Below are 23,294 nucleotides of genomic sequence, written 5' to 3'. Positions count from 1 at the left end.
TACTTACCTGCTCTATGCAATGGTTTTGCACAGAGTGGTCCCTTACCTCCTCTTCAGGCGTTATTTCCCCCCCCCCCCCCAACACTGTCTGCTCCATTTTTTCTATAGATGCCACCTCAGCAAGCTGTGCGCTGAGGGCACACTTGCAGGAGTGTTTCCGATCCTATCCGTGTACATCTATAGACACACACAGCGTGGCACAGCCTATGGCTTCTGCTGTGAGACCAGGAAGAGGGGACTGCACTGGACTGATTACTCAGGTGTTTAGGGGTGGAGGGGAAACGAGTAGGTTGAGGTTTCTTTAAAGTAGTTTGTAAACCCTTCTATATAGCCAGTGAAGTGACTTCCCTCAGTTGATACACAGAAATTTAAACAAATCCTCCTACATAAGTTGAACTTGTTTATCGACAGCCATCTTTCCCCTACATGTATTTAAAGTGCAGAATTCAAACAGGATCTCTCAGCTCTGAAAGCAGGGGGGTGGAGTGCTGAAGTTACATCAGTGAGGGGAGCTGATTGGAGGGAAGGCACACATGCCCCTTCATACAACACAGGAACAGAGCTGAAGCTGTCAATCACCTGGAGCTTCCTCCCCTGGCACCATTTTTCTCTTGGTGTCGGGGAAAACTTGTGAGATGTAATTCATGCTTATAGCAGAGCAACGAAGCAGCGGACAGAAATTACTCTTGGTGCTCTAGGTTAAGACAAGTACACACTATAGAATGAATGGTTTAAAACCACTTTAATGAAAACCACAGACATGAAATGTGCATTAAACGGTGGTAAAGTCCCCATAAGGATGCAAAAAAATGGTCCCCCTACAGATTTAAAGGAGTTGTAAAGGAAAAAGTTTTTTCACTTTAATGCATTCTATGCATTAAGGTGAAAAAACTTCAGAGTATACCGGCCCCCTGTTATACTTACCTGACCCCTCAAGTCCCGCGCTCGGTCCTGACATCCTCCTCGCCACTCAGCCTGGCCGATGATTGGCTAGAGCAGATGTATTGAAAGCAGCCCAGCCATTGGCCAGCGCTGCTGTCAATCACATCCAGTGACGCGGCGCGCCAAGGGGCGGGTCGAGTGATACAGTGAGCGGCTATGGCCGCTCGCTGTATCATGGGAGCGCGCCCACAAGAACTACACACAATGCGAGCTCTCTCGCATGAATGTGTGTAGTTCTTGCGGGGAGGACCAGAGACAGCTGCCGAGGGACCCCAGAAAACGTGGATTGGGGCCACTCTGTGCAAAACGAGCTGCACAGTGGAGGTAAGTATAACATGTTGTTTTTATTTTTTTTAAATGTTTTTGTTTACAACCCCTTTAAAGTGGATGTAAACCCTCACATATATCCAGTGAAGTGAACAGCATCAGATGATACACAGGAATGAAGCAAATCTCCCTACATAAGTTTTTTACATGTATATCTGCTGTCCTCATCTTTATATACTGTTTAGAAAGTGCACATCGTGTTTAACAGATTTTTCTCTTCCTGGTTAGCACTGCAGCGAAGCCTGTGCATACAGCCAAGACAGCTGATTGGAGGAAAGGCACCCCCCCCTTTGCATAGGTAGAGACTTTTAGAGCTGATAGTTGAATAGTTCAGTTGTTTTTATCATATGTGATGGAGAACTTGTCAGGAGTTATCAGGCTGATAACAGAACGGAGCAGAAGACAGCTACGGCTTTGAAGAGAGATTATAAAACACTGCAGATATATGTGCCCAGCTCAAATTTCATGAATCTGTTTTACATACACTTTAAGTCCTAATATAGTAGTATGCACTGCATACTACTATATTATGACAGATTTACCTCCAGCCCTGTCTTGGCTCCCCTGGCGCTTCCATCTTCACCTGGTCTTCCTTCCGGGTTTCGCAAGCTTGGTCACCTAAATGGCTCGGCCGTGGAGATGTCACTCCTGCGCAGCAGCACAGGGAGAGGGATGTAAATGTGGTCGAGTTGCGCATGTGCAGGCTCAGATCACTTTACCACTGACAAGAAAGGGGAAGATTTATGGCAGAAGACAACCTAGGCCTGTCGGCAGATTTTTTAATTTTTGACTTTACTTCCACTTTAAGCCAAAAAATGTTAGACTTTAGAACCACGTTAATCACTGCACTAATTGGTTATCTATAGCAATGTTTGAATCTGTGTGCTATAGGCAGAACAAAGTAAAGTATCTCAAGTCCAGTAATGACTATAATGAAAGGAAATCAAGTTATTAGAAGTTAAAGGAGTTGTAAAGGTAAAAGTTTTTTTACCTTAATGCATCCTATGCATTAAGGTAAAAAAACATCTGACAGCACCGCCCCCCCCCCCCCCCCCCCCCGAGCTCCCGTTTTACTTACCTCACCGTTCGAAAGTCCCGGGCGCGTGCTTGTCATCCTGCTCGGTTCCCAGCCTGGCCGTTGATTGGCTAGGCTGGGCGGATTGATAGCAGCGCAGCCATTGGCTGGCGCTGCTGTCAATCACAGCGGATGACGCGGCGCGCCGGGGGGCGGGGCCGAGTGATACAGTCGGCGGCTATGGCCGCTGCTGTATCACAGGAGCGCGCTCGCAAAAGCTTTCCACCATGCGAGGGAGCTCGCATGAACGTGGAAAGCTTTTGCGAGGAGGAGCCGAGACAGCCGCCGAGGGACCCCAGAAGACACGGATCCGGGTCACTCTGTGCAAAACGATCTGCACAGTGGAGGTAAGTATAACATGTATGTTATTTAAAAAAAAAAAAAATTGTACCTTTAGTGTTCCTTTAACAGCATTTTGCAGATTTGGTTTGGCTGCTTACCCCATATGCAATCTAGAACATCTATTGTCCAAGGGCATTATCCTGCAATTCATTTTCTCATACTGTCACCCAGCAAAAAAATAATATATTGTATAGGCTAGATTGCATTTTCTGATTGTTGCCACTTGAGGGCTTAAATTATAGAAAATATTAGAAGAAAAAAAAAAAAAACAGATCAAAGTGATTCCAGATAGATGTGATCTATACATGTACATAAAAATACAAAATTATTCTCCAGGCCCTGATCCAAAAAGTTGCAGACTTCATTTTAATCACCTTGAGCTATGCTGACTATTGTCCTGTATTTAGGTACACAACTTGACAGAAAACATGGCTAGCTTAAGGATTTCCCGTTATGGACACACCTCATCGTATAAAGGTAGCGTTTATTCTAGTTCTATATATTTTATTTTTTTCTTTCCTCCAAAGAGATTTTTTATTCAGATTTTATAACAGACATACAGAATAGTACATGAACAAAGAGGATAACGAGGATAAAACGGTGATCTGGTATAAACCTAACAAGTGGACGTTCAGAATTCTAAAGTCAAGTGTTCCAACTCATTAGAGAGAAGTGACTTGCTATGGTGAAGCATGGAGAGATAGGATTACCTTATTGGGGGGGTACAAAACCGCCGGGTGAGATACAGCCTTTATATACCATTAGGGGGTCACAATGGCTCTTGGACTGACTTTGCTCTAAGGAGGCTGAAATGCAGACAGAATGATATGGGTTTGCTGTGGAAGCGAGTTGATCTCTAATGCCGCGTACACGCGATCGGTTAAACCGATGAGAATGGTCTGATGGACCATTTTCATCAGTCAAAACCGATCGTGTGTGGGCGCCATCGGTTATTTAACCATTGGTTTAAAAAAAGCAAACTTGCTTTAAATTTAACTGATGGATTCCTGACCGATAGGTCAAAACCGATCGTTAGTAGGCACAACCATCGGTTAAAAATCCATGCATGCTCAGAATCAAGTCGACGCATGCTAGGAAGCATTGAACTTCATTTTTTTTTTCAGCACGTCGTTACGTAACCGCGTTCTGACACGATTGGTTTTTTAACCGATGGTGTGTAGGCGCGGCGGACCATCTGTCAGCTTCATCGGTTAACCGATTAAAACGGTCCATCGGTCCGTTCTCATCGGATGGACTGATCGTGTCTACGCAGCATTAGCCACATTATTGCATTCCGGATCAGGTCATTATTTGATCTTTATGGCTTTTCAGTCTTCTGACGCCAACGTGTTTTATTTTTTTGATTGAGTGGAAAGCCCAGTGGTAGTTTTTGATTTGAACAGTGTTCCGTGGGTACAACAAAGATGGTAATTTTCCTCAGTTTGGGAGATTTGCTTTAACCTCTGCAATATCTCTGGGGCAGGAAGTGCTACGGATAGCAATAAGCCTAGAAGGGGTTTTAACCTTTTCTAATTTATAAAAAAAAACGTTCTCACTCTTTCCAGAACGAAGCCTTATGTTAGTATCTTCAAATCTGACATTCTTCCAGGAGTGACAGATGCCTGCATCTCCCACTGTGTGCGTTGACTTCACCCTGCCATTCCTAATATTGCTGTAGGACACAGTAGTAACATAAGGGCCAGTGGGAGGAACTATTGAGCGTAGCAGGGTAAATGGGCATCTGACACATCTGTGTATTGGTATTGGATCCTAAAGATTCTGCTGGAGGTGGTAACTCTTGAGAGAGTAAAGCTGTAGAGTTGCTTTAAAATCTCTCAATATTGAAGCATGTTTTTGCCTTAAAGGGGTTGTAAAGGTCCATTCCCCCCCCCCCCCCCCTAAATAGCTTCCTTTACCTTAGTGCAGTCCTTCTTCACTTGCCTCATCCTTCGATTTTTGCTTTTAAATGTCCTTATTTCTTCTGAGAAATCCTCACTTCCTGTTCTTCTGTCTGTAACTCACCACAGTAATGCAAGGCTTTCTCCCTGGTGTGGAGTGTCGTGCTTGCCCCCTCCCTTGGACTACGGGAGAGTCAGGACGCTCACTAACACACAGCTCCTTTCTCTATCTGCAGCGTAGAGAGTGTCCTGACTCTCCTGTAGTCCAAGGGAGGGGGCGAGCACAACACTTCACACCAGGGAGAAAGCCTCGCATTACTGTGTGGAGTTAGACAGAAGAACAGGAAGTGAGGATTTCTAAGAATAAATAAGGACATTTTTTTTATTTTATTTTTTTTATAAGGACATTTAAAAGCAAACATCAAAGGATGAGGTAAGTGAAGGAGGACTGCACTAAGGTAAAGGTAGCTATTTAGCAAAAAAAATAAATTGTACCTTTACAACCCCTTTAAAGCGGATGTGCGCTCAAAAAAAAATATTAAAAGCCAGCAGCTACAAATACTGCAGCTGCTGACTTTTAATATTAGGACACTTACCTGTCCTGGAGTCCAGCGCCGTCCGCAGCAGAGGACGAGCGATCGCTCGTCACCCTGCTGCTCCCCCCTCCATCCACGGTGAGGGAACCAGGAAGTGAAGCGCTCCGGCTTCACTGCCCGGTTCCCTACTGCGCATGCGCGAGTCGTGCCCGCCGATTGGCTCCCGCTGTGTGCTGGGAGCCGAGTGTTCCCAGCACACAACGGGGGACGGACAGGATGTCAGGAAAAAAAACATCTTTTGCCCGTGACGTGGGGCTTCCATGATTGTTTACAGAGTATGCCGTCTCTGTAGCACTTACCCCTCTCTTATCCCTATATCAGTCACACACTGAGGCTAAGGTTGCCCAGTACAATATGATATAAAACGCCTCTCTGTGAATTATTTGGACCAGTGCTGGAAAAGCTCAACTTTCTTAGAATCCGTTAGCTTTTATATGATTGGTTCTCTTTTTATCCTTGCCATCATTTCTTTTCCTGAGCGTTATCCCAATTTTTCCTAAGGCTTCAAAGGAGATGAGAGAGTCCTGTAGTACAGAAAATGACAGAGTCTGTCCATATGAAAGGGAAGAGCCTGCTAGTGGAAACAAGAAGCTCAAGCTGAGCAGTCAGGTGGCAGAGTCCAGTACCAGGGACAGCTCTTCTTCTGTAGATGACAGTGAACCAGAAGAGGGCGAGCTCAGCGACTCTGAGAAGACCTCCAGTGATGAAGAAATGTCCAGTGCAGAGAGTGCCTCTACTCACAACTCTGACACTGAAGGTGATCATGATAGCAGTTCTGACACTATGACAGTATTCTTGGCTAAGTGATGACTGTGTTTGTTTTTTTATTATATGTTCTCAACTAATTCAGGCTAGAGGGAGCCTGTCCTCAATGTCATATTCTTTATGAATTTGAAGTTTATTTTTTTTTTTCTTGTTCAATGTATTTTTATTGAAGTTTATAATACAGAATTGTGAAATGTAAACCATCATGTGAAATTACTGAATACAATACCCAAGGCTGAAAACCAGTGCTTGTGGCTGGCAAGTGCAGTCCCTCAATACTTTTAATGTTGATGGATATAAGCCGGCTACTCGGTGGACTCAAATGTTGAAAATCTTTATTGGTCACACAAGTACATCCAGTAAAACAATGCTGATGCGTTTCAGCCAGTGTGGCCTTACTCATACCATGCGTTGCCATAGTTTTACTGGATGTATTTGTGTAGCCAGTAAGGATTTTCAACGTTTGAGTCTACCAAGTTGCCGGCTTATATCTATAAACCGTCCAGTGTACATATGTTTACAAAGCATTACACAGTTGGTGTTACAGATGATGTGCTTGCTATAGGCACAGGACCATTTAGTTGTTGAAAGGGGGAAGAAATACAGGGATACAGGGGTGTGTGTGTGTGTGTGTATATGTATGTGTGTGTATATATATATATATATATATATGTATATATATATATATATATATATATATATATATATATATATATATATATATATATATATATATATATATATATATATATATATATATATATATATATATATATATATATATATATGTGTGTTGTATTTTATGTTTGAGAAAAAGAAAACACAACACACAAAATACACACACACACACACACACACACACACTTTTCCATACATTGTCTGCATTTTGCTGACTGTTGGAGTCACAAACAGTGATACCAGCCATACATGTTACAGCCTGACTGTACAATCTCCTTTTAGATTTACCAAAACAATATAAAGTGAGCATCTAGGTAAAAATCTACTCAATTTGAATTCATTTAGGCAGGCCTTTGCACTATGTAGTTGGTAGATCTAATGGATACTGTAGCATAGAGCTGCACGATTAATCGCAGATAGAATCTCGATTCTCCCCGCGGGATGACCTCACGATTCTTTTGTGTCACCGCCGGTTCCACGTAACCAGCGTGGAACGCAAATGGTGCTGATATCAGAACCTACGTCGGCAGCCTGCGCCGCTGGATGGATGCCTGGGCTTCTCTCAGTTCTGTACAACTGTAGTGTGTATCCATGCGCCACCCAGTGGTTGACGGCGGTACTGCTTCTGATGTATTAATCTTTCTCAAAGTTCTGTACAACTGTGTGTATCCATGCGCCACCCAATGGTTGCTGGTGGTACTGCTTCTGATGTATTAAAAAGAGACCAGTGATATGTCTATAATGTTAAAGACTCCTATGAAAAAAGAAAAGTTTGATTCTGCTTTTTTCATAGGAGTTATATGGTCTTTAACATTATAGACATATCACTGGTCTCTTTTTTTTTATATATTCATATTTTCAGATAAATCAAAGGTTTATTTATTTATTTGGGGGGGGGGGGTTCTGGCATTCCGTTTTTGAGAATCGTGAGAGAATTGTGATCTTTAGTCTAAGCAAAAGAATCGTGATTCTCATTTTGACCAGAATCGTGCAGCTCTACTGTAGCATAATGCTAGATACACACAGGTATTTTTTTTTTTTTTTCCGTTCAACACAGCAGGTGGAGCCAAAAAATCTGAGAGGTTATTGCGACAATGTTTCCTGCTGAGCTATTGTGTTCTGACAGGGGGAGTGTCCCCCTGTCAGAACACACTGATCAGCGCTCGCAGCCATTGGCTGCAGGTGCTGATTGGATGCTGGTTTTCTAGCATGTCCAGTCTCTGACATGCTGCTGTACATGCTGACCGAATGTCGTCCGATTTCTGTAAAGACTGCCGCGTGTAAGGGGCAGTCCCGCACCCATGCTTGTCTAAAAATGAAAATTGTGTGAACAAACAAAACATTTTGTTACCTTTTTAGCAACCGGTCCTAGTCTATATTTTATTTCCAAGTCTGCACTTAATCAATTGTATTTGAAACCTCATTGGTTGCAATGGACAGCAAGAAGTGTACTTGTTGGTACAGTTGTACATAGGGGTCCTGATTTCACATGGATAGGGTTGACCTTTAATTTTGCCAATGGCAAAGCCAGTATTTCTTTCAATCTAGTTTTTTGTTAACCCATGAAACCTCTGAAGAGAACTGATATCCCCCTGTTTTTGTGCAGACACAGAGCAGATCTGGCCTCCGTGTATTCGGGTAATAGTGGTGCGCTCACCGGTGCTTCAGAAAGGATCACTGTTCATAATTACAGCTGTAAAAAGTGCCACCATTGGGAGGTAGGTAGAGCTTGGGGGATTGAAGGGACTTGTGTGTGTGTGTGTGTGTGTTTAGGGTGAAATAATTTATTTTTTATTTTGTTCTTTAGAGAGAAGGACATGGGGCATACAATTCGCATCCCAGAAGTTGGTGTCAGTAAAGTAAGTCGTGTTCTCATCACTACTGTGAATTGTAAATTCTCTCATCAATGCGTTGCAGTCATATCAACTCCTACCACAATATTCTTATCCTATAGATGGACTTCTAGGTATATAAATAAATGTGCTTTAGTTTCTGTAGTAAATGATAATTTCAGATTTTGTTTTTATTTCCCATCAGTTTCATGCAGAAGTGTTCTTTGACCACAATTTACAGAATTACGTACTTGTTGATCAAGGCAGTCAAAATGGCACAGTCATCAATGGTAACCAGATCCTGCAAGTAAGTGTGCCCTCTGTTTAAAGGGAATGTGTTTTTGTAAAGCAAAGATTGTACATAGTTAATGCTAAGGCTTCATGTACACGGGACGTTTTTACAACAATTTGAACGACTTAAAGGGGTTGTAAAGGTCCGTCTTTCATTTTCTAAATAGGTTCCTTTAAGCTCGTGCATTGTTGGTTCACTTACCTTTTCCTTCAATTTCCCTTCTAAATGTTTTTTTTCTTTGTTTGAATTTCTCACTTCCTGTTTCTCCTCAGTAAGCTTTTCCACCATCATCCGAGCAGTGGAAAGTCATTTAGAATAGCTTACTGAACACCTTACTGAGGAGGAACAGGAAGTGAGAAATTCAGACAAAGAAAACAAAGAAAAAAAACAAGAAAAGGTAAGTGAACCAACAATGCACTAGCTTAAAGTAACCTATTTAGAAAATAAAAAACGAACCTTTACAACCCCTTTAATTTGACAGAACACACGTTTAACCACTTGACCACCGCCCCATGTCAAAAAGACGTCCTGTTTTTAAAGTTGAATATCTCGATAACGGCAGCAGCTGCTGCCACAACCGCGACATTCATCTTTTCAGGGGGCGGTGGTGTACACAATAACGGCGGTCTCCGCGGCGGATTCGCCGCGAGATCGCCGTTATCGGTGGCGGGAGAGGGCCCCCCCCCTCCCGCCGCTCTCCCGCGCCCTCCGCCGCTTACCGGAGCCGTCGGTAGCGGCGGAGGGGATCGGATGTGTCCGGCAGCTGAGCGGGGACGAGACTGAAGGAGAAATCTCCTTCACCCGTCCTCATAGCTCTGCTGGGCGGAAGTGACGTCAAAACGCCAGTCCCGCCCAGCCTCTTAAAGAAACATTTTTTTTTTTGTCATTTGAAAAAATGACATTTTTATTTATTTTTTATTTTTTTTGCATTTAAGTCTAAATATGAGATCTGAGGTCTTTTTGACCCCAGATCTCATATTTAAGAGGACCTGTCATGCTTTTTTCTATTACAAGGGATGTTTACATTCCTTGTAATAGGAATAAAAGTGATCAATTTTTTTTTTTTTTTATTTCAGTGTAAAAAATTATGAAACTAAATAAAAATAAATAAGAAAACAAAAAAAAAATGTTTTAAAGCGGCCCATCCCGACGAGCTCGCGCGCAGAAGCGAACGCATACGCAAGTAGCGCCCGCATATGAAAACGGTATTCAAACCACACAAGTGAGGTATCGCCGCGATCGTTAGAGCGAGAGCAATAATTCTAGCCCTAGACCTACTCTGCAACTCAAAAAATGCAACCTGTAGAATTTTTTAAACGTCGCCTATCGAGATTTTTAAGGGTAAAAGTTTGACGCCATGCCACGAGCGGGCGCAATTTTTAAGCGTGACATGTTGGGTATCCTTTTACTCGGCGTAACATTATCTTTCACAATATATAAAAAAATTGGGCAAAATTTATTGTTGTCTTATTTTTTAATTCAAAAAAGTGATTTTTATCCAAAAAAAGTGCGCTTGTAAGACCGCTGCGCAAATACGGTGTGACAAAAAGTATTGCAATGACTGCCATTTTATTCCCTAGGATGTCTGCTAAAAAAAATATATAATGTTTGGGGGTTCTGATTAATTTTCTAGCAAAAAAATTGTGATTTTCACATGAAGGAGAGAAGTGCCAGAATAGGCCCCGGTGGTCAAGTGGTTAAAACGTCAGTTTTGCCGCCTTCACATGCTGCGTTTAGCTGCGTTTTGCCGTATTTTCGTTTGGAAGCGCTTAAAAAATATATATATATATATATATATATATATATATATATATATATATATATATATATATATATATATATATATATATATATATATATATATATATATATATATATATATATATATATATATAAAAATCTATATCCTATTTTTTTTTTTCTCCAAAAATTAAAAACGCCTGTAAATGAAAGGCGGCTTAATGCGAGTTACCGCGTTTAGAAGCGTTTGGCGCTTGAAATGCCTCTAAACCCAGCTTCTGAACCCATTTTTTTTTTTTTGTCTTCCAAAAAAAAAAAGCCTCTAAGCTCAACGGCCTAAAAACGACTGTAAACTACCCTGTGTACATGTACTGATAAGATAACATAGAGGAGAATCGAGGAGCAGTTGAAAAAAAGTGCCCAACTGCTTCGTCTGTTTAGCACCAGCAGTGTACATGAGGCCTAAAGCAGCTAAAATAAAATTGAACCAAAACGATTACAGTTTAACTCTAATGACGCATACACACGATCGGATTTTCAGTCGGAAAAACCTTGGATGGTTTTTCCGACGGAATTACGCTCAAGTTTGGCTTGCATACACACGGTCACACAAAAGTTATCTGAACTTTCGACCGTCAAGAACGCGGTGACGTACAACACTACGACGAGCCAAAAAAATTAAGTTCAATGCTTCCGAGCATGCGTCGGAAATTGCTACAGACGAGCGGAAGATTTGAGAACCAGCTCTCAATCTTTTGTTGGCAGAAATTCCGACAGCAAAAGTCAGATGGAGCAATACAGACAGTTGGAATTTCCGACCAAAAGCTCACATCTGACTTTCCTTGTCGTAAATTTCCGATCGCCTGTTCGGGGCATTGGACCCCTTTCACACTGGGGCGCTATGGCACTATAACGCTAAAAATAGCACCTGAAAAGTGCCCTGAAAGAGCCGCTGCTGTCTCTCCAGTGTAAAAACCCCCGAGGGCTTTCACACTGGACAGCTAGCAGCATCTTTGGAGCGGTGTGTATACCGCTCCTGCCCATTGAAATCAATGGGCACCGCGGCTATACCACTGGCAAAGCGCTGCTGCAGCTGCTCTTTGCGGGTGGTTTTAACCCTTTTTTGACCACTAATGGGGGGTTAAAAACTCCCTGCTAGTGGCTGAATTCCCCCGCATATACGACGGTAAAGCGTCACGGATGCCCCCAGTGTGAAAGGGGTCTAATTCAATGATTTCTAAATGGGTATATTAAAAGGAAATGTGCAGCATTGTACACATGAGAGGTGTGGTAAATAATGCTGTAGAAGCATATACTCGATGCATGGATATGTATGCCATTGCTATATTGCTGCAGTACACACCTTATTTTGGCACTGAGTTTAGATGATACATTCACTGCTACATACTATACATATATATATATCTTTCTGTATATTCCAGTGTATTTTGGGGGTAAATATAGAAAGTATTTTAGAAGTTTACAAGTCAAGTGACACTGCCCCCAGCATTGTGATGACTACCATGAATCTGCACAGTTACTGTAGTTGTCATTGCTACCTCAATCTGTTAATACATTTCAGACTTTTCTTGCGTTACTTAGCTTTGTTTATCCTTCAGAAGTTAATGCTTCTTTTAAATGAATTGTCCTACAATTTGATTCTTCCTTGTTCCTATGCAGACTTGCTGTGCAATAAGTTAATTCACATATTATGCATTCTGTGTTGCAGCCTAAAACTGTGTGTGAGCCTTATGTGCTACATCATGGTGACGAGGTTAAATTTGGGGAGACTGTCCTGTCCTTCCATGTGCACCCTGGTAGTGATACCTGTGATGGATGTGAGCCTGGGCAAGTCAGGGCACATCTCCGTCTAAATCAGAAGGAGGAGGGCTCAGGTAAGTCTGCTTTTCTCAGTGTTCTAGCATGTTTGTTTGTTTTTTGGTGAAGAAGCAGCAATTACTTTTATTGGTGGGGCAACACACAAGACACAATCAGGGGCATTCCATTGGGTGCGGCATTGAAAGTGTCAGTGCTTGCTCCCAATTCAAGTACCTGTGCGCTGTAGTGAGCAAGTGTACAGCTATTCAGTCCAATAGTGGTTTTGAATCCGCCCACTACTGTGTGCTCTCAATCAAAAGTGAAACAGACCTGATGGTTAACTAGCCTCTTGATCCCCCATCAGGCTCCTCCCACCCAGTGACGAGTCATTTCTCAAATGGGGGCATTGCCTATATTTGTGTAATGACATCAGTTGTATCTCCTACCCATTTGTTTGCATTTAACTTTTTAAGCCAGGGAATCTCCAGGCCTACAGTTCCATGTGACAGGAGTTGCAGCGCTATGCAGGAAACTGCCACATAATGACGGCTTCCCAGTACTGGCATAGGTCTGTACACCATCTCAGAGTTGGTCTAACTGCCCGTTTCCTAAACTGAGAACTGGCGTTAATTCTTTAAGAATTTGTCACTGCCATAGCAACAGTTTCTTAAAGTGGCAGTAGTAAGAACTACCTGAATTTGGTGCACGAGTTGGTAATGTTACTGGCACAAATGCTTGCCTGAATTGGGCACAAGTATATAACCACTTACAGCATATTTACTGTGGCAGGTCGGCTCTATTGTGCGAAATCACGTACCTGTTTCTGTGCAATAGCCACTGGGGGCATGCACGCCACCGGAGGCGCAATCGTGTACTGATTAAACACAGAGGTGCCGGCCACCCGCGATCGTTTCCGGGATGTAAACCAGGCAGATTGCCGTTCTGACAGGGTAGAAGATCTTGCGTTCCTGCTAAGCTTCACCCAGTCAGAGCAACCCCCCACCACAGTTGGAAAGCATCAGCTAGGCACACAGTGGACCCTCCGATCGCCCCTGATGTTAACCCCTTCGCTAGCACTGTCAGGTGTCCAAATGTCGCAGTCCCGCTAAAAATCGATGATTTTTTTTTTTTTACCAAAAATATGTAGCAGAATAAATATTGGCTTAAATTAATGAACACATTAAATTTTTTTATTGGATGTGTTCTATAGCATAAAGGAAAAAAAATTGTGTGTTTTTTTTTTTTTTTTTTTTTCAAAATAGACGCTCCTTTTTTTGTTTATAGCGCAAAAAAAATAAGAAATCGCACAGAGGTAATCAAACACCACCAAAAGAAAGCTCTATTTGTGGTTAAAAAAAAAAGACATGAATTTTGAGTGCAGCATGGCACAAAGGTGCCATTGTCGGTTAAAGTAACGTAGTGTCGTAACGCAAAAAATGGCCTGGTCATTAAGGGGTTAAAACCTTCCGGGGCTAAAGTGGTTAAAGGAACTTCCACCAGAAGTGTGTTTAAGGCTATATTGACTTCTCCCTGAATGTCCGCAAACTGATTTTTGACTCTCTATGCCCAAAGCACTAAAAAATAGCAGGTGCTTTTCTAGTGAAAAGAAGGCCAGCTCAGTTCTATCTTCGGAATCCTATTCGTTTTTTGTTTTTGTTCAACCAGTCTTTTATTTTTTTCTAGTTTCTTTTTAAGGTCAAGCAAATCTTGGTGCCCTTTCACACTGCTTTGTAGCAAAATCGTGGTCAAAACATCTGCGATTTTGCAGTGTTTCAGATGCGTTTCCTGTGCGGTTTTGGGTTGCCTGCATCTGTGACTCAATAACTCACCAAAAACACAAATCGCTGTGTTTTTACCGCAATTTCCATAACTTTCAGTAGGAAGCTACGTTTTTGGTGTGGTTTTCGAAAACTGTTCCAAAGATGCAGCATACAGGATTTTTCAAAACGCACCGCAGTGCTGTGAAAAGTCCCATAGGATTTAAAACCTTCCTTGCCTTTTTTTTACAAGTTAAAAATGCAGGAAAAATGTATCGGTGTGAAAGGCCTTACACAGCCGATTTGCAGCTTTACTGTCACTTTACCTAGTTTGTTTGGGCCAAGCTGCCCCAGCTACCCTACACTATCAATGAATACAAAGCTTTCTCTTATTGGCGGTGGGGATCGTGACATCATCGGCCCACCTCACCACCTTGATTGATAGAATATAAAGCTACCTATGAATGGCTGAGCACTACTCAGGCCGACCTTATTTTGTTCCAGGTGTGAGACTGGGAGGTCTTGTCTCACACAAGGCTGCATACTGCATGTAACTGGGTCTACATACTGTTTATTCAATACACCCAGGGGGCGCACATTCGTGCAGGAAATAGTTGAAGAGGTCAGCACTTCTGTGTTTAATATGGAAAATGCTTTGGATTTTCTTTCATGTACAGTTGGCCCTGTCTTGAGTAAAAAAGAAAAGGAAATACTGAGGCGACGTGGACTTAAAAAAATCAGAGAAAAGTACGGCTTACAGGTAAGAGGCGGTCATAGTATTTTGGCATTTTGTAATATATATATATATATTAGGGCTGTTACTGATTAGAATTTTCATGTTCGATTTATTCATTTATTTATTTATTTTAAATCGACTAATTTCGATTAATTAGAACTCGCATACATTTTTCGGATCGCCACCATATATATATATATCCACAGACTTCTCACCCACTGTAATATCCACAGACTTCTACCCTAACTGTATAGGAAGATTAGTGCTTGCTTAGTCTTACCAGAGAAGCTGGCCGAACACGAGCAGTTGAGGCTGGGTGATGACGCCAGCGAGCGGCTCTAGGCTCACCTAGGCCGCCACCGGTTGCCCAAGATGGCCGCCGCTCTGGGAGCTAGGCCGGAGCCGCGGCCTTTCCTATGGCCAAAGCAGCAGCGGAGCTCCGCGGATCACGTGGTGTACGGATCTGCATATGGTGACCCGTTCGGATCACGGATCCTTTACGATCCGTTCCACCACTAGTACTGATCAAAAAAATTAATGATTAATCGTTAATTTCCGCAGCCTATATATATATATATATATATATATATATATATATATATATATATATATATATATATATATATATATATATATATATATATATATATATATATATATATATATATATATTATAAAATTTTATTTGTTATACAAGTGTTAAACTCCTGCCAGGAGCTGATTGCTCTCTCCCACCTGGAGAGAGTCACATTCTCTGTTGGGTCCTGGTGACCATGGTTCCTGGACAGACAGTTATGAGAAGTCCAACATTTTACAGTTTCTCCCAGATCAGAAAGACCTCTTGCATGCTGCAGCTTGAAAAAGCTCAGTACAGCTTATTTTTTTACTGAGCTAAAATGCGGCCCATTAATTGTAATGTGCCTATGCATACAGGCGCGTAAACAAGCCCTGTGTATTCTTCGGTAAAAAAAAAAAAATGAGAAAATCTGCATTTTTGGTCAGTAATTTTAATTTACGCATCATGCGCGGAAAAGCACCCAATTACGTGCACATACAAACGTGTGTTTGTGTGTGCAATCGTGCACACTTGTGCGCAAACGTCCATTGACGTATTGTGACCGCGAGAATAAGTTTGCGCATGAAAATACCCGAAATCGTGCAAACGCATATGTGCGAAAATACATATCTACAAAACGCAAAGGCTGAAAAAAAAATGGATTCTCAAACAGGAGTATTCGTGTGAAAGAGGCCAAATTGAGGAGAAATCTTCCAGTGGCTGTCGCAGGTGATTTCCTCTCACTTTGGAGAGATTTCCTCTCACTCTCTGTTGGGTCTCAGTAGCGGGAAGCAAACAAAAACTTACAATGTAACACCATTCCTTTTTTGTATTTTTATTTTTGCTTTAAATACAGTTTAATTCAAGCCCTCTGCAATATTTGTAACCCTGATTGGCACAACATGTAGAAAAAAAGAATAACATTTCTTAGGCAGGCCACACATGGTCGAATTTCGAAATAATTGTCTTGAAAAACAGAAAATGTGTGCATTTTGTGATCTGATGATGCCATCATTTGATTTCAAAATTCGACCAACCAAACCTTCAATTTCACCTCATGTCACAGAAAAGAATTTGTCTGGGAATCTTCTTTTCTTTCCGGGAATTTTCTTTTCTTGCACATGCACATTTCTTTTTTGATTACATTTCTCGCACAATTCTACCATCATTGATTAGAAATTCGTTTTGTTTTCCAAAAAAACTTCCAACATGTCCAATTATTAAAATTCAATGGTCGCACGAAAATTGGCTGTTGCTGCAGCCCACTAATGGTGCGAAATACGAACGAAAATTCTTAGATAAGATTTTCGAAATTCGCCCCGTGTATGGCTTGCCTTGGTGAAAGTGCCTGTTCTTGGGATGATATATTGGTAAATGCACTTCCTTTTGCTGTTTTTGTATACCTTGATGGTAGGTATCTTCTATCTCTTTTAATAGGGTGTAGACCAAGAAGACAACAAAGTGCTGAAGAACCCCAAGTACAAAGACAGAGCGAGCAGGCGGCGAGAGGTGGTGGGAAGTGAAGGCACCTTCCAGAGAGCGGAAGCTCCAGCATCTGTACACGTGTAAGCTTCATCTTTATTTATCACAGTTAGGGCTCTTTCACATGGAGCACCCGTTCAGGTCCACCTGTCAGTTTTTTAGGCGGACCTGAACGGGCGCTACATGCTTCTCTATGGAGCCACGGATGTCAGCGGTGACATGCCCACTGACATCCGACCCGCTCCAATCCGCCAAAGTGTGACGGAGGAAAAACCTACTTTTCCATCCGTCTATCGGATCGGGTGAAAACAGGACATACAGTCCGTGTTCATCCGATCCCCCCATAGGGGAGAGCGGAGAAAAGACAGGGCGGTCCCTGCACAGTGTGCGGGGACCGCCCTGTCATCCGCCGGCTCAGCGGGGATCAACGGAGCGATCCCTGCTGAGCAAGCGGAGGTTCACGGGGCGGATCATTGCTGATCCGCCCTGTGTGAAAGGGGCCTTACGGTGACTTAACATTTCTATGTGATTTGTTTTATCTGCATGTTTTGTCATCACAAGGCTGTATGAGAAATCTAATGGCGGTTCAGGCACATGAATGAGTTTGTATGTTTCCAGTGAAAGGGCTGTTAATACTTCAGCACTTTTATGTCATTTTAGACAGTTGTGTGCTTTTAACCTTGGAGACACATTTTAGTGAAGGCTTTTCTGTTTACAGCACGACATTCCACTGTGCACTAAGCCAACTTCATAAAGATTAGGTTTAAGAAGTCTGTGAAAACTAGGGTTGCACCGATACTGAGCTTTTGCAATAGTGCTCCCGGTGCCTAAAACCAATGCCTTTTGCGGTGAAATTTTAGCCCATACAAAATGAATGAGCTCAAATCCCTCTTCAGAACTGCATGTGATTTGAACAGGAATGCGGTGCGATTTCTGTCCGAATCGCATGCAGTTTCCCGCATTGCTCCTGTGTGAACCTAGGTTTGGGTTCAACAGTAGTGGTGCAGAAAACCACATGCGATTAGGACAGAAATCGTGCCGCATTCCTGCTCAAATCACATGGTATTATTTGCAGTGCGATTTGAGCTCACTCATTTTAAGTGCTCCAATCGCACCACAAAGGTATCGGTACTCGGTATCCGTGAGTACTTGACTGAAGGTATCGGTACTTGTACTTGCTGGTAAAAAAAACAATATTGGGGCAACCCTAGAAAGAACAGAAATGGCCTGCTTGGAGCCCTGATCCTCAACCCTATTTGGGTGAACAGCATATGTGAGCTGAGTCTTCTCGTTCATCATCAGAACCTGCACTCATATATGGGCAGAGTAGGCACAAATTCCCAAAAACACATTCCACAATCTTGTTGAAATACTTCACAGAAGTGCAAAGGCTGTTTATAACTGCAACTTCATATTCACACCTATAGTTTTGAAATGGAACGTCCAACTAGTTCATATAGGTGTCCCCAAACTTTTGACAATGGAGTGTGTATGTACACTGGGGACCAAAACAGTAAGCCATGGTAAATTGAATAAAATGTTATAACCTAAAGCAGTGGCTGCCGAAAACTGGGCAGTACATTCCCACTGTTCTCTAAACCACAGCAAAGATCCCAGTTATACATGAATTGAGGCCCAGAAATGTCTGGAAGTAAAAGGAAGTTCAGTTCTATAAAGTAGCAGTGAATGTAAAGTGACATGTGGTTTTCTTTTATGCAGCGAAATCGGCGACAGCAACAAAGGAAGGAAAATGCTTGAGAAGATGGGATGGAAAAAGGGTGAAGGGCTGGGCAAGACTGGCGATGGCATGAGAGATCCTGTAAGTGGTTATGTTTTTTTATTGATTTATTATATTGCCACCAACGATCAAACCGACACTTCTTTTGTTACTACAGATAGATAGTAGAGTGTTTGGATGTAGATGTAGAGATTTAACCAAAGGATGGTAGGAGTCAATTATATCTCTGTAGAGATAGATCAGACCCATCTCCAAAATTATATGAAAGCTTCACTTTTAATAGATTGGGCACTTTCCGCCTGTAGGATGTCTTATGACGTTCTGCACGTTCAGTGCCTGGCATCATCCCAGTACCTTTTTTTTTCTTTTTTTTTTCAAACTGGAGATGCTTTTTTTTTTTTTTAATATGTAAAAGCGATCCTAGTGGCTAAATGGGCGCGGGATCACTTTTACATGCGGCGGGAGGGGGTCACCCCTCTTCCACTGCCTTCCATGCCAGTCCGGCCTCGAGCCCAGAACTAAAGCCCGAAGCCGACTTACTATAGAGATGACTGGAACGTCCCCAATCATCTCTTTGGTATCTAATAGACCCCAGATGTCTCAGTAAAGAGGACCTGTCACTGCTCCAATCCTTGTAATGGCAATAAAAGTGGTAAAAAAAAAATGTAAAGGGCCCCATGTTTTCTTGCAAAGGCAAACTCACAAGTAAGTCCTGCAAGCATATGTAAACAGTGTTTGCACCACATATGTGAGGTATCTCCTCCAACGCCAGAGGAAGAGCAGCAATTCTAGCACCAGACCTCCTGTGTAATTCTAAACTGCTCACTCTCCTCCACCCTACCTGAAGATTGGGAAATTCTGCCCCATGCCCTGTCATGCCCACAATGCTGCAATCACCATGGTTTGATCTCCCTGCTCTGGAGGTTGCTGGGGGGAAAAAAATAAATAAATCGGTGTGTGTTTGAACCAGGGCTGTGGAGTCGGAGTCGAGGAGTCGGAGTCGGGGGAAATTTTGGGTACCTGGAGTCGGCAAACAATGCACCGACTCCGACTCCTACTAAATTTAGATTGGAATTAAAAAAAAAAAAAGCAAGTTTAAATGTCCCAATTCACAAAAAGTTATAATTAATGACTTCTCTACTGTAAGAATAAAGACCAATGCATGCAGTGCCTCACGTAACCGCAAAACGAACACGTTAAGTGACCGTGAAGAAGCATGCTTTTCATGTGCTTCACTATATGGCATGCAACGCACAATTAGGAGCTGCAATACTTATACTTTCCATAGTGTTGTGTTCTGCTTTTACAGGGAACGCATGTTAGAGAACCAGTAAGTGTCCAAATAAAAAAATTCCAACAGGAGTTTTATAAAGCACTAAAAGAAGTTGAAAAGTATGATCGCTCATCAAAACTTACTGTTGAAGAAGCCAGCCTTGTTTATCCAGAGATCGTTAGTGATGTGGCCAGAATAGTTACTGCAATGCCACCCACCCAAGTCAGTGTCGAAAGATTATTTTCAGCCCTAAAAATAATAAAGTCTGGCAGAGGCAATTCTCTTCCTTAGAACTCTACATTGAATTGATTTGCATTTGCTAAGCCTAGAACTACATTTCAAGATTAATATAAACCATTTCTAGGTTTTGCAGATTTTGTTTTTGGTTCATTATAGATAAGCTTTGTTTTTGTTCTAAAACAACCAAATAATGTGGTTTGTATTTTTGAACTGTTAAAGATCCTGTTCCTGATGTTTATGCCTGCTGCTACTATCCAGCCACTTGATTGTTTTCATTGTGTTTGTCTTTTGCTTAAACTGTGCAATACAGTAGACTGTTGGCTTCCCAGCCAGTAGTCCTGTGGTAGGTTGCGTTTCTTTCCCTCAAGGAATGTATAAAATACATTTGCATATTAATACAGAGGAGTCGGAGTCGGGGAGTCGGAGTCGGTAGTACATAAATCTGAGGAGTCGGAGTTGGAACATTTATCTACCGACTCCACAGCCCTGGTTTGAACTGTACCAACTTATAATATAAAGAAAAACTCCCCCAACTCCCCCTTCTTTTCTTAACTTATAATATAAGGTTCTTACAGTGAATTATTTTTAATTCTAGAATAATTCCATAAGCAACTATGAATCATTATTAAATTAAATTAAAGTGGCTGTAAACCCAATTCATTTAATTTGAGCCGGGCACACATATGTGGAGTATTTTGTTATCTCTCGTCATAGAGACACATCAAAGTCCTGTAGCTCTCTCCTGAAACGTTCCTCTATTATCCCCTGACAAAAAACACATCAGATAAAAGCAGCCTGACTTTTCTGTAGGGGGAGCAGGGCTGGCCCTATGATGGGACCGGGTGGTACCATGGGTACCAGGCAGCACTTTTAGGGGGGCAGCATATTTTTTTTGTGCTATAAATATATATATTTTTTAACTTTTTGCTATAATAAATATCCCCAAAATTTTGAAAAATAAACTATTTTCTTCAGTTTAGGCCAATATGTATTCTTCTACATATTTTTGGTGCCAAAAAAAAAAAAACACAATTGGCGTACATTGATTAGTTTGCACAAAAGACATTGTGGCCGCCGGCAAGTCACAGGTCCCTTTATACTCCTGGATACATGTATAGAGCCAAGGCAGGTCCTTTTATAAGCCTATATGCATGTATAGAGCCATGACAGGTCCTCGTTATACTCCTTTATACATGTATAGAGCCATGACAGGTCCTCTTTATACATCTATAGAGCCATGACAGGCCCTCGTTATACTGCTTTATACATGTTTAGAGCCATGTCAAGTACTCTTTATAGTCATATATACATTTATAGAGCCATGACAGGTCCTCTTGATATTCCTTTACATGTAAAGAGTAATGACAGGTCCTCTTTATACTCCTTTATACATGTATAGAGCCATGACGGGTCCCCTTTTTTTCTGGGAGGGGGGGCAGCATTTAATTCTTGGTCCCAGGCAGCACAATGTCTTGGGCCGGCACTGAGGGGGAGGTTGCTATAAATCGCTTAGCAGGGAGCAGGTCCTGTTAAAAAAAAAAAAACACCTCTGAGAATCTCTGCCTATGATGAGAGGGTGTGTGCCTTTCCTCCAATCCGCAATGTGGGCTATCTTGGCTGTATGCCCAGACATCACACTGTGTGTTAACCAGGAAAAGAAAATCTCCTAACACAATCTGAACTTTCTAAACCGTATATAAATGTGAAAAAAGCAGATATGAATGTAAAGGTGTAGGGATATTTGGTTAATCTCTGTGTATCATCTGAGGCTGTTCACTTCACTGGTGTATGGAGGGTTTACATCCACTTTACGCGTTGGTGTATAAATTCATAGTTTACAGATTATTTTTTTAATGCAATACATTATGCTGACTTGGATTTTCTGAACATTCCTGGATTGTCCAGACATACTTGACTTGATGAAACTTTCTTTACTGTACCAGATTCAGCTCCAGCTGCATAAGAAGAAGGCTGGTCTGGGGACAAATAACCCAACCTCCATTGAAGATGTACAGAACCCGTCACACAACAAGAAGAACTGGGAAAAAGCACGAGAGAGATATGCAGAGAATTTCCAGAATGATAAAAAACCTGAAGTAAAGAAAGCTCCCTCCTTTGTCAAGAGTGCACAATAGCCCCGGTGGATTCATTTGATTTTTATTTGAATGTTTATATAACTGCAGCATATAGCTTTTCAGTGAGTATCCAGAGCTCGGTCAGCATTTGTCAGGAAGACGTAAATTTGAACAATTTAACATTTAAAAATGTTTTCGCGTTTTGTTATAAGCGCAAAATAAAAACATCCTGTCAGAAATCCAGTGAGCAGATAACTTCCTATGATCTCTGCCGCTGCTGCATAGTTATCATCATTTTTGGTGATGCTCTTGGTGAGCTACAGATCACCTCTCCAATAATTTTATGGTGAAGAGGAGGGGATGTTTATGAATTGAGACCCTTTTTGTCCTAGGGTGACAACGCTGGTTCTCCATGCAGAGTACGTTGAGTGAATGTTGTCACTCTAGGACAGGAAGTGTTACTGGCAGGAGCCCTACAATTAAAGGGAAAGCGAACACAGCCACCACATCTAAGGACTGGTAAGCTGCAATATTTGGTTTAGATATACTATACCATAAACGTCTGCTTACTGTTGCTTGTTAGTTCTTGTAGTACAGCGGCTGAAGAGGTGGTTGTAATGTCAGTGACTATAATACTTGTTGACATCATCAGATTTTAGGCTCCCTAGTGAAAAATCATCTTGATCTGGAAACTCCCAGGATGTCATTGAGGTACCAGGGTCCTGAGAGCCGCACTTGTGTATCTGCAAAAACCATGGATGTTTGTGGCTTCTCGAGTCTGAATTTGAGTCGAGTTGTTTTTAGTTTAGATTTAATGACAAAACTACTGTCCTAGTCATATTATTTTTTTCCTTAGGCTGTGTTTGATGTATAATAATACTTCTATGTCTGCAGATGTGCTCTAATATGTGCCTGAGCCAGTTCATATAATATCATTAATAACTAGTGGTAATATGTGGCTTAGCCAGTGTCCATATCTCCTGCTATTTGTCCAGAGCAGGAATGGGGGACAGTCCTAGAGCTCTGAGATATGGGGCCGGAAGCACCTCTGTTATCCTTACAAATTGATGATGTAGAATCTACAAATAAGATGTGTGCATAGGAATTTGTTCATATTTTTTTAAACTATAGT

The 23,294-nt window shown here is 41.8% G+C and overlaps 1 protein-coding gene across 2 annotated transcripts in view; it reads left to right on the top strand.

Moving 5' to 3' along the window:
• The window catches only part of AGGF1 (angiogenic factor with G-patch and FHA domains 1), a 37,838-nt gene extending 15,065 nt beyond the window's left edge, over positions 1-22,773 (top strand). The window contains exons 6-14 of one of the 2 annotated variants that reach the window (XM_040340992.1): positions 3,094-3,163; positions 8,230-8,341; positions 8,431-8,482; positions 8,661-8,762; positions 12,217-12,382; positions 14,740-14,822; positions 16,792-16,919; positions 18,556-18,655; positions 22,031-22,773. In XM_040340992.1, the coding sequence (XP_040196926.1) occupies positions 3,094-3,163; positions 8,230-8,341; positions 8,431-8,482; positions 8,661-8,762; positions 12,217-12,382; positions 14,740-14,822; positions 16,792-16,919; positions 18,556-18,655; positions 22,031-22,222 (1,005 nt within the window). In that variant the 3' untranslated portion in view covers positions 22,223-22,773. Of the gene's footprint in view, positions 1-3,093; positions 3,164-5,681; positions 5,938-8,229; positions 8,342-8,430; positions 8,483-8,660; positions 8,763-12,216; positions 12,383-14,739; positions 14,823-16,791; positions 16,920-18,555; positions 18,656-22,030 lie in introns of both variants that reach the window. The other variant, XM_040340982.1, reaches the window with a different exon arrangement.
• Positions 22,774-23,294: the final 521 nt, after the last annotated feature.

Source organism: Rana temporaria, chromosome 1 (genome assembly GCF_905171775.1).
Source record: "Rana temporaria chromosome 1, aRanTem1.1, whole genome shotgun sequence".
In the NCBI taxonomy this organism is placed as follows: domain Eukaryota; kingdom Metazoa; phylum Chordata; class Amphibia; order Anura; family Ranidae; genus Rana; species Rana temporaria.
Note: the sequence above shows the minus strand (reverse complement) of the source record. Positions and strands in the feature narration are given on the sequence as shown.